This window comes from Alosa alosa, chromosome 8, assembly GCF_017589495.1.
Source record: "Alosa alosa isolate M-15738 ecotype Scorff River chromosome 8, AALO_Geno_1.1, whole genome shotgun sequence".
Taxonomy (NCBI): Eukaryota; Metazoa; Chordata; class Actinopteri; order Clupeiformes; family Clupeidae; genus Alosa; species Alosa alosa.
The window spans coordinates 9,876,559-9,888,733 of NC_063196.1; the positions used below are offsets into that span (position 1 = coordinate 9,876,559).

At 42.9% G+C, this 12,175-nt stretch overlaps 1 protein-coding gene across 1 annotated transcript; it reads right to left on the reverse strand.

Annotated features, from left to right (window-relative positions):
- Window positions 1–5,967: 5,967 nt before the first annotated feature.
- six1b (SIX homeobox 1b) lies at window positions 5,968–8,366 on the reverse strand. The gene is made up of 2 exons (XM_048250356.1): window positions 7,601–8,366; window positions 5,968–6,516 (listed from the first exon to the last, which is right to left on the reverse strand). The coding sequence occupies exons 1-2, from the start codon at window positions 8,158–8,160 to the stop codon at window positions 6,222–6,224; spliced, it is 855 nt and encodes a 284-aa protein (XP_048106313.1). The 5' UTR covers window positions 8,161–8,366; the 3' UTR covers window positions 5,968–6,221.
- Between the last annotated feature and the right edge of the window lie 3,809 nt (window positions 8,367–12,175).

The window sequence follows — 12,175 nt, forward strand, 5'->3', positions numbered from 1 at the left end:
TTTACATCAGGGATTGTTACTGAAAGAAAAAAAGACTAAATGTGCTCTCAATGTCAGCTCCCAGAAAACATTAAAGCCCCATAATCAACAAAAAAATACTATCGTGACACCAGAAAGGGCCCTGTTCATAATAGCTAATATGAATTGAGTCTCAAACAAAACCCCTTCTTTATCACAAAGGCCGTGATCTGCAGTAACACCAAATTCCTGCATTTCTCAGCGCTCTGTCTATTTGACTAATGAGTTACAATCGCATTGATCCACACCCTGGTGTTGAATTCATCCATGTAAGCATTACATATCCCATGAGCCTCTGATTGATGGGGACTTGACGGTCATAACCTTTGGTTTGGTTCAATACGGTCTACCAACCAAGTCTGTCATACTACACTAGAAAAATAGTCCAACAGGCTACCATAGAGCTTTTATTTGCTGTCTACTTATAGGCCTGTACACTTGTAATATAGCCTATTAGAGCGCCCTGCAGCCTCGTTTGCTGTCTTCATTTATAGGCCTCTGCTCTATGGAGTCATCTTCAGCTAAGCGGCACGCTCACGCGAGTGGCAGTGCGGACAGCAGATCCTTGTCACCAGGCAGCCTTGCATTACATGAGGTCACTGTGTCTGCGGCGAGGGCTCAGTATTTCCGGCAATGTGATACGGGCAGCATTGTCCTGGGCCTTCATCTGTCTTGATTTCATGACAAGGCCATTTCGGGGTGGCGCGCTCGGGGGAGAGCAAGTCATTTAATATGAACAAACCGTGCACTTCAGTGACCTTTGGTTTACCAAAAAAAAACACCAAAAATGTTGAGTGGAAACTCTGCACACCTGAGGACTTCATATTTCTTTCGAACTGTCATGAGACGATATCACTGGATCAGTTTTAGATGGCTAGATGTTTTTTAGATCCTTTCTTAACACCAACAGCTCAGTTTCCGTGCTTCATAAATTTGAGGAACATAATATGGCCAAAAGAATGCCATGGATCTTTTTAACACTTACATTTTCCTAAACGATACCCTTTGTCTATCAAATAATACCCTCTGCTTGCTAACAGAGATTGTTTTGTGGCAAATACCTACTCGTGGTGGACTGCACATACCAATGTCCTACCAAAATTTGTGTCACCACCAAACCGTCTTTTCACTTCCGTCACCAAAACACACCCTGCTTAATGACTACCGCTATTACGCCATCCTGGTCCCTTGTGCCAGTTAATTACCTATTATACACAACAGATGTAACCCAATTAGGGGTCTATAAACTCTAACCAACACAGTTACAGGCACGTGAAAACAACAATTACCCCAATCTGTATGGATGCCTCGCTGCAACCCATTTAACTTCCTCCATAGAGACACAAGAAATAGTGGTTTTGCTGAACACATGCTTGTTTCCCCCTGCATGGGAACCTTGAGGAAGGCTCTGGCTCTTGAGTGACCCTTTCTCTAGTGTCTGTCTCTTCCCTGAGTCTCCTCCATTGTCTTCTCCGTGGTGGTGGTGGTGGTGGTGGTGATGGTTCTCAGGCCTACATTTCCTATTAGTCATTAGTGTCAAGCCATGCCCCGAGGCAAAGGCCTACCTGAGCTAAGGTGACAGGAGAAGAAGAGAGCAGTGATGGTGGTGGTTGTGGTGTGTGTGTGTGTGTGTGTGTGTGAGAGAGAGAGAGAGAGAGAAAGAGAGTGTGTGTGTGTGTGTGTGTGTGTGTGTGTGTGTGTGTGTGTGTGTGTGTGTGTGTGTGTGTGTGTGTGTGGGAGGGGGTTATGTTTGTGTGGGTTGGCAGGGGGGTGACAGAGAGATGGAGAGAGGAACTGAGGTAAGGCCCACCTGTTCTCTCTCTCTCCCTCAGTTTCTCTCTCTCTGTCTCCCCCCTCTCTCTCTCTCCCTCTCTCCTCCCCCCACAGCCTTGCCCATTATCTCCAGAGAAAAATGGGGCTTACTCATAACTCGCTCCCCCCAGAGGCAGTACTCACGTTACCTCTGAAAACCCCTCTCTCCAACCACAGAAGAAAAAAAGAAACAGAACAGAAGAGGAGAAGGGAAAAAAGGAGATGAAGAAGAAAGGGGGGAGAAACACCGTTTTTGCTTTCTGCCAGTGGGCAGGGCTGGTGCCCAGTGTGATCTGAAGTCACCTTGATTTAGTGGCACCAGGTTGGGTGAGCACAGCACAGTCGGGGGTGTGTGTGTGTGTGTTGGGTGGGAGGGGGGGTGTAGGGGAAGAGTAATGTGAGCCTAAAAGCCCCTTGTGTTACCGCGTCGTGATTCTGAGCCAGCTAGAGCTCTGTATTCTGATATTTCGAGAACGGTTCTGCCGAGAGAATAGTGTGTGCTGTGAATACCGTCTGACGAGTTTCTCTTCCCTGTCGGCCTCTCTTTTGTTTCCTCGTGCTTAAGCAACATTTTTTTTTTGTCCTGTGTATCATCAGGAAGAGACGGATGTGGCTCAATCATGAGGTGGCTAGGTATGTGGACTGTGTGTGTGTGTGTGTGTGTGTGTGTGTGTGTGTGTGTGTGTGTGTGTGTGTGTGTGTGTGTGTGTGTGTGTGTGAGAGAGAGAGAGAGAGAGAGAGAGAGAGAGAGAGAGAGAAAGCTGTCTGTGTGTGTGTGTGTGTGTGTGCGTGCATGCGTGCGTGTTTGCGTGTGTGTGTGTGTGTGTGTGTGTGTGTGTGTGTGTGTGTGTGTGTGTGAGAGAGAGTGTGTGTATGTTTGTAAGACAAAAGGTATTTTATTAAATTAAATCTCAGCTGAGTCAAGATGAGAAGATGAGTAAATGTGGACACACACACACATACGTGCGTGTGTCTGTGTGTGTGTGTGTGTGTGTGTGTGTGTGTGTGTGTGTGTGTGTGTGTGTGTGTGTGTGTGTGTGTGTGTGTGTGTGTGTGAGCGGGAGAGTGTGTGAAAGAGAGAGAGAGAGAGAGAGAGAGATGCATTTGTTCTGTGGTCAAATAGAGAAAAAATTCGAAAAGGTCACTTTTTTCATTTACTGCCAGTTGAGCAACACCACAAGCATTACTTGACTGAGCATATAATTTTGAATGTAGCAGTGGTTTTTGCTGACCGTAGTAGTACAATTCTTTTGCAAAAAGCCTGTCCTGCAAGGTCAACATTATACTAAATCCTGGGTTTGCATGCAACTATTTTAAGGGTTAAAAGTTATGGAATTGTCTTGTATGGTTATGTTAAGTCTGGAATTGTCTTGAATCACATAGCAGTTTTAGTTGTAGTGGTTTCTGCTGACCGTAGTAGTACAATCTTTTTGCAAAAAGCCTGTCCTGTAAGGTCAACATTATATTAAAATCCTGGGTTTGCATACAACTATTTTAAGGGTTAAAGTTATGGAATTGTCTTGGTTGTCTGGAATTGTCTTGAATCACACAGCAGTTTTAGTGTACTAGTAATGTACTAGTAATTCAAGAATATATATATATATATATATCTTTTTTCAGCGATTTACTTGATCTTCTGTTAAAAATGTAAAATAGTTTGAGCTATGCACCATGTCTGATTGATACCAAACTGAATTATTATGAATTATTAAACAAAAAAACAAATAATACAATCCAAATAACTCAGTAGACCTACACTCTGTAAAAATAGATTTAGCCTATACTTTTAAGACATTACTTGTAAATGGAAATGCAGACCGTGTGTTTTTTTTTTTTTTCATTTGCAACTGAATGCTGCATCATTTTTTACTATACTGCAATCTAATCCTGTGACCTTTTCATGAAGGCAACCAATACTAAAAACCTAAGTTGTGTTGGCTATTCAGGAACAAAACAGCAGAATCGCATCAAAGTCTGTCCAGCGTTAGCAATCTGATTGTGGGCGTATTTTATGGAATTCGTATGTTGCCGTAACTTTATGTAGCCCTTGTCGAATTGGTCAGACTTTTTGGTTGTGCAATTTTTACAATGCCGCACGACTTGCGTCCTCATTTCCAAGAGGACGAGATGCACAGACTACAGCCATATGTAGACCGACGCTACAACCAATAAAAAAGATCTTTGTTCCCGCAAAAGCCTGACATTTGGTCTTAGTGGTTGGGAAAACATGCGCTGACTCTAGGCGCATGATGTCATGGTCTAAGGTGGCCTTACAGAACTGGTGATGAAAAGTGACTGAACCCAAAATTAGTTTCCTGAGTGGAATAGCAAAGGCCACAGCAAGAAAAAAAGAAAGAAATACACGACAAAGCGAATTCAGATTCGCGTTCAGAACCTTTTTTCTGAATTTTAATTACTAGACTTGGAGAGATGTTGTTTCAGCTTGACGGTGTAGTCTCTAAAAACATTGCAGGCAGTTTAGATGAAAGCCTGTCTTCACATAGGCTCTCTCTCTCTCTCTCTGTAGTCCGCTAAAAGTGAATGACACCGCTGCTCATCGTGGTGGACGGAGGTATTTTTCTTACGGATAAACGTCGGTTTAAAGCTCACCGAGAGCGCCACTATACGGGCGGTACTGGCTCTCCAATCTGCACAATCAGAGAGTAATGCTGGCAACAACTGGTTCCGATTAGGGGCAGGAAATCCTTGGTGCTCTCTGTTGAAAACAATTACCCTGACATGAGCGCATAGGATGGGTGGGAGGCTACTCTACGTCCAAACTTTTTCGGTGCACCAAGGAACATGAGTCTCAATAAAGAATACTTGACTGCAAAACACACAAACTCGGAGTGGATTGGGGCTGAGTCTACCCCTGAACCGGAAGTCCCAATTAACTCCTGTGAACAGCCACAGATATGTGGCTTACATTTACGAGGCAATTAAACTGCATTGTTGATTTTAGCAAAGATAGATTTCAAGATAGCCCAACATCAAAAGAAATACATTTAGCCAATTGCAGAGCATGTACTGAGAATATGGTATCTTAATTTGAGCAAAAACAAATACTTCAATTTCCAATTCCCATGTCCATTGTATGAGCAATAATTTAGGGCGCTGATACGCACAATTGCCTTAATGAATAAACATGCTCTGTGCGAACAATTCACTACTGGACAATTTGCACTAATTGTTCGCTTGAAGAGGCCATTTCAACAGTGTGATGTTTGCTCATGATGGTGAATAAGCGCTTTATGAATGAACTGAAGCCACGTGAGCGTGCCTCTCCCGCAGCTGGTGTGTCTTCTCCCTGGCCCAGAACCGCCAGAACAAACAGAGAGCGCGCAAAATAAACACGCCACTGCGGACCCGGCGATCCGCTTCGACCACAAAGGCACCACACTTTTCCAGAGTGGAGTCCCTTCTTCCGGAGACCCTCGCAGCAGAACCTCAAATCATTGCATTATGTAGGCCACTCTGTTTGTTGTTTATGTCGTTGCAGGACCGCCGCAGGTTTTTTGTCCTATTTCCTGAATTTATAACCTGTAGCCTACACTATAATTAATTGGCCAATCTGCTGTGAGAATATTCAATTAATAAAAAAAGTATGTGGAAATGTAAAACTGTCTCGCTGCCTATAAATAAGCCTATGTTTAAAATAGGCCAAATACACACAAATCAGGCCAAATACACAAATGTGTGTAGTCAATGAATAGTTCAGTCACAGAAAATGATGGTTTTGGTGGTATGGTATGATGGTACCTGCGCGAAATTGTTGAGACACACTCTCGTATCGATAATATATTTTCCAGATATTGCTCTTTTATGTCGAAATTCATTATTTATATAATCTGGTATTTAGGTTCTAGACTGTTTTCTAGAACAGTTTCAATATGGACAATAATATTGAATTAAGGAACCAAATTATTGTTCAACTCATCCCATTTCTCAGTAGGCTATAGGCCTAAGCCAAGTTTATGGCCACTAGGTAATGTTGTGAAATATGTCTTAATAGTATAGAAACAAATTCGAGTTAAATATTCAACTATTAACCCGAGTTATGTATTGATATTAGAGGGGGTGAATATTGCAGAATTTGAAGCACTTTCTGTGTAATGAGAAAATACAGCGGAGATTATATGCGATAGCAGAAGAGCATGAGTTTTATTAACTGCTTTTGGTTCAAGCCATCTGACCAGTTTAACGACTTGGCAAATGTCAGTCCACGTATAACTATGGAGTGGCCTACCAGTGAGTGCCTGTCCACAACAGATAACCTAAGAATTTTTAGAATTATATTTTATATTTCATATATATACAGCAAAAGTGGCAAATCTCAGTTTATGTTATACGTAAAAAATAAACAAAAAAATAAATAAAAGCTTCGCCATCGCTTAAGAACCGAGATCCACCAGGCTCGACGTTAAAGGTCCCAGCAAAGAGTCCTGTAGTTGATGCGGATGTCCTTGCATTCCGTGCACCGACTGCGCGGCGCCAAGACCGGCCATAGGGTAAGCAGAGGCCCCGGGGTGACTCATGTTACCCTGGAGCAGGAGAACGTTGTTCTGGTCGGGGCTCTGCGGGGGTGAGAACTCGTCCTCCGAGCTGGACATAAGGGACTTCCCGCCGTCCAGCGGTGACAGCTGGTTCTGTTTGTTGGCGCCCGAGTTGTTGTTCTCGCTGTTCTCTCTGTGACAACGGAATAGGCAGAAATGAGACATAAAACCACATAAGAACCGAATGACCATGTAAAAACTATAGCCTATTTCATACACCTCAAGGTAACTTCATGTAAGCCTTTCTCAATACATGTATATTTATCAGCATACGCTTGCGTAAAAGTAAAAGTAATATCTAGAACAATGTAGGCTAGTGCAAGAGGGAGAATTAGATTTCAGTTGCATGATTTTTCCATATTTTTTTCTTCATTTGACTAGCCGACCATTGTGTTTTTACAAGCCGGAGACAATGCAACATAACCAAATAGTCCATTATGACACAAGGCGAAAAATAACATTAACTAAATATAGTCAGTGAAAATATTAAGTATTTTTTTCTGAGCTTGATAGTACTTCCTCAACATCCTTGTCCATTTTGAACTGTGCAAAACCGGCCCATCTTTGAAATAGAAACAGTACAAAATGTAGCCTAAATCACACAAAAGTAGCCTATATAAAGTCCAAGTCCATCTACATGCGTCAAGGCAACAGCACGTATCTGTCCACTCTACGTGGCTAGATAACTTGTCTGTCAAACTGCATTTTATTATCCGTTAGGCCTCTGTAGACTGTAACCAAATACTGAACAACCATTTTGGTTAATATTTCGACATTTTATGCGGCAACTAGCGGACAGCTAAAGCACGGTAAATAGGTAAAATGTATGCCACTACGTGACCTGCTATTTCTGAACACAGATGCTCTCTCTGTTGTTGTTTTCATCTGACTGTAGATTGTTTTTATGACACTGTCCTTTGCCTTTAAGAGGCACGTGCATTCAACTTGCCCGAAGGCACTAAATGTACATAACAAACATGACATTCACAGTCCTTTCAAACAAAATGATAACATTACATTACATTACATTACATAACAACAATAATCATTATTATAATAACAACAACAATAATAATGATAATAATGTTAATAATAATACCTTTGTTATTCACAATTAACATGATCATGATGCATAATTTTCTCCACTGAATAAGAAATCAGCACAACAGAGCCAGTATAACTAAATAAGAAGGGAAATGCCATTGGAATTAGCCTACCTCTCTTTCGCCTCCGCTGCTCGGTCTCTCTGCCTCCTGTTTTTGAACCAGTTGCTGACTTGTGTGGTGGTCAGCCCGGTGGCCTCTGCCAACTCCCGTTTCTCCCGAGGAGAGGGGTACGGGTTGTGAGTGTACCACTCTCGCAGGACGCCCCGGGACTTCTCCTTAAAGCAGTAGCTGGTCTCCTCGCCATCCCAGATAGTACGTGGCAAGGGAAATTTCCTCCGCACCCGGTATTTCCCAACTGCTCCAAGTGGCCGTCCCCTCAGCTTCTCAGCCTCAATGTAGTGGGCCTTGAGCCATAGCTGCTGAAGCTTCGGATGATTGTGCGGCGAGAACTGGTGGCTCTCTAGTATCTTATAGAGCTCTCGGAAGTTCCCCCGGTGGAAAGCGACCACAGCCTTGGCTTTGAGGACGCTCTCGTTCTTGTGGAGGTGGTCGCAGGCAGGCAGCGACCAGAGGAAGCGGCCCAGTCGCTCGAGGTTCCCCCCTTGTTGCAACACCTCACACACACACGCTACTTGCTCCTGGGTGAATCCGAAAGAGGGCAACATTGACATGACGTCTGATGGGTACGCCTTAACTCCGAAAAACCAAACCGCTCTTTCCCCTGCCTCGCGAAAGGAGCGGTATGGAGACACACCAAAGGGGTAATATGTGTCTAACGCGACGACTGTCGAATTTACGCAATTTCGTGGGCGTTGTTGCTGTCCAGTCCACGGCGCGCGCTCGGAACCTGGGACGTTTGCTCGAGACAGCTCGCTCCACACCAAGTCATGTCGCGCTAAAAGAGCTCTGCGCGTTCGTTGATTGGCTCCCGGTCCACCCTATCGTGGCTGCGTAGTCGACCAAAGTTCGCTCGCATTTCCTCCCCCGGGGTCTCCATGGATTGAAACTAGATCCCCCATCTCCAGTGTTACCTGAGGGAGCCGGGCACCTCAATGCTAATCAATTACAGCAGACTTCCACAGGCTGTGCTTCTAATTCAAATCCTCTATCCGGCATTTTTAACCGATCTTAAATTTAACTAAACCAGTTTTGCCCATCAATTATTAATGAAACGATGAACGCCCTTGGTAATGTATTGCATTTTAATATATTATTTACCAGCATCCTCTTTAAGATCCAATAGGCAGAATTCAATACGATAAAATGCGTTTCCACGACTCATTTAAAAGGTGACTGCTCTTGTTCATATCAAGATAAGCTGTTATCATGATAGCTCAAACAAGAGACGGCCCGTTTTCACAGTTGACAGCAGCCCACGGTTATCCTTTAGGATAGAGGGCAGATGCGCAAAGAACGGTAGTTGCTCTTTGGTCCACTTGAATTACGCGCACCTGACGATAGATAAATCTCTTGGTTCATCGGATGCCCGCCTGTCCCCTTTAGAAGCATTTATGCAAACAACCCTTTGTTAGGCTCCCTTAGCCTGCTTTGAGGTGCACGCGCCTGCTGAACTCAAGCAAATATACTTGACTTTCCTTTGCTTCAGCAAAAAAAACAAAAACAACAACAAAAAAAAAACAGTCAGGGATTATTGTGGGCTGTTGTTTCATAGCTATGGGAAGGCTACCACAGTTTATTGTGGACACTATTACACAAATGCATTTTGATTCGCATGGTGGCAAAATAAAGCATCACATCTTCACACAGTGTACCTCACAGGTACACAGTGTTAAACTGCAGGCAGAAGGCTACACTTTCCAATTCCAGTTATCACCTGCTACCCCAACGCTTTCCTGGTTATTTGCTCCTTCTAGTAACAAACACTTTCTCTTTTTGTAGCAGTACTATTCCTAATCGAGAAACCATTCAATTTCTCTGAATGTCGAGTGAACCTTCAGCGTTGTTAGAAAACCTTAGAAAGAAATCTGCTTAGAATTGACTCAAAAAATCCCCATCTCTCTCTCTCTTCCCCCCTCTACCCCCCCCCCTCTCTCTCTCCCTCTCTCCCTCTCTCGCTGTACAGTGAAACCCAAAACCGGTGCATTAGTAAATGAGTTCTGTGTTCGGCGAGCTCTTTGCTACCCAGACGCTGTTTTAAGGAATAGATCGCATTTCTTTATCTTCGCCGAAATCTGCAATGTGACACCAGGGCGACGCAAAGCTCACAATCACTCAGCCGGAGTGGAGCACCTCTTTATAATTTAATTTGAGATGAGGCGTCCATTTTCAAGACCGCCTCAGAGCGACCGAAGGAAAGGGTCAGTGTCTGCATAGGCTAGGCTACATATGGCTTATATGCTTTGTACTCTAAATATCTTACCCTCCGCCTTGGATCATTCGGTGCGGCCTACTTAATTTTCCACCTAAGCCTACGTCTAATTGGTCCATTCGGAGCCACGGGTCATTAAGCTAACGCAGATATTTAATTAGTTTTCTTGTGGCCAGTCTGGGCACCTGTGAAAACAACTTTTTGCCCCTCGTCTCTGGAGATTCCACTCCGAAGAGATTCTTGAAACCCATCCCATCTGTCTTTGAGGACAGCATCTCACACAGCTCATAGCAGGGACGTCCCTGCATTGGTCATGGGTGATGTCTGATTGACTAGCTCAACATAAGAGAAAAAGAGTGCTTTGTAACAATATGGAATAGAACTGGAATATAATAGGCCTACTAACCAGCTACATGTTGATACAATCGGGAAAAACAAATATTTAAATTAATTGTCTTTTGATTGTAATGCATAATTATGAATCAAATAGTTTTTAAACACAATAAATGTTAACACTGCTGTCATCACAATAATGGTAAAGCCTTTATAATAATTCAATATAGAAATACAAAGACGTGAAACGGAATTACATCAATAAAATAAAGACATAAAACGAAAAAAAAATATTATTCTTCATAAAACCATACAATTTCTCTGGTGCAAACACACGATACTTTTTACTTTGATGAAGTTGACCTTTTGTTTGAATATTGCAGGAGATATTCATATAACATTAGGAACATTTGCCTCCTGATTTATAATGATGAGAACTTCAGACAAGTGAACATCCACGAAACGTTCATTTGTCTTCAGCTCTAACTGCCCACATAGTTGAGTTAAAGCACTCAGTTGCAAGCGTTTCCTCTCAACATCTGCGGTGTATTGGTGTAGTAACTCGTCTACGCCAGTCCAGGGCTCCAGAATCAAATCCTAATGTAATAGCGCGCATAGCACCCGGTGATTGACGGCTCTCGGGTTGCCGTAATGTCTCCACCACATTGCGACGCGCCCCCTCCTAAAAGCCCAGAAGCCAAAGGGCCGTGCCCGTTCTCAAGCCCTGATCATTTCAAGATGTGCCTTTTAAAAGGACTGGCGTGGTCCACACACGTCTGCAAACTGTGGAAGCCTGAGACACCTAAAGACTGTGCAGAAAGGAAGGTAGTTCACCTAAAATTGTACGTGTTGAGGGATCATAGATAAGCCTATTCGGTAGCGCGCGGTTAATATAATAATACAATAACGTCGAGAAAATGGTAGCGTATTTATGTCAGAGGGCTATACATTTGTTCACACCATATAGGCTTGTCAACATAACCTAAACAAAGAACAAGTCTCGTGCAAGGCTCGCCTGGTCTGAAAACAAGGGATGGACACTGTGTTTTAGGGGTAATTTGCTTTATAGGCCTATTCCCATCAAATTCCATTCAGTCCATAATGGCTAGATGTCTAGGATCAACAAAGATTATGAGGAGGACATGCAATAAAATGAGCTGTGATGTAGGCTATTCAAGAGGCCATGTGTACGAAACACAACAAGCAATTGACATAACCCAGTTAAGTGCCATGCGATACAACATCATCTATGCGAGCTAATATCCTGCCAGCCTCTTGGTTAAGACGATTGTGTATTCACCCTCTTAAATCGTTCGTGTTTATTCTGTTAAGGGCAAAGTGAAGGACATCATAATATATCTTTGGTGCGTGTGTGTGTGAAGAGCGAGACATAGAGAGAGAGAGAGAGAGAGAGAGAGAGAGAGAGAGAGAGATGGATGTCCACGGCTTGATGTAGCCTAACAGTTACAGGAAATTTTATCGAACTGATGAACGGCTGAGGGGAAATGTGAATATGGTGTCTGATCATTTAAAACGCATCAGTGTTACCAAATAATAAGCATGTGTATTTTTGTATCTCACCAAACATGGGAAATATGTTCCATACTAACTAGGATATATAATTGCATTATAGTACAGGACGTTTGGTGTCTAAAATAAATGAATTACATTTCAAATTAGACGGCAACAAAAGGATAGGCCCAATATTTGATGAGCTTCTGATTATTAAATGTTTGACTGAATATTATGGAAATGGCAATATTTAAATTCCCAGCTAGTGATCCTGCAACGTCTTTATTTTTATTTTTTTTCGGATGTGATGCATACACGTCAGATGCAGGGGCAGACATCTTAGCCATTTTGGTACATAAGTTAAAACCATTACTACGCGAAAATCCCATATGATAGACTGTCGAAATAGCTTTAGGAATAAACGCAAAATCACTTGCGAAATCAAATGTTCCTTATTTGAAGACCTACTACAGTGCAGTTACATAATTCTGTGTGGCAAGTAGCATGAATGC

Coding starts and splice junctions, on each gene's coding strand:
- six1b (XM_048250356.1), bottom strand. CDS start 8,160: ATGTCAATGTTGCCCTCTTTCGGATTCACCCAGGAGCAAGTAGCGTGT. Junction 6,517..7,600: donor GCAGCGGAGGCGAAAGAGAG/GTAGGCTAATTC, acceptor CCGTTGTCACAG/AGAGAACAGCGAGAACAACA.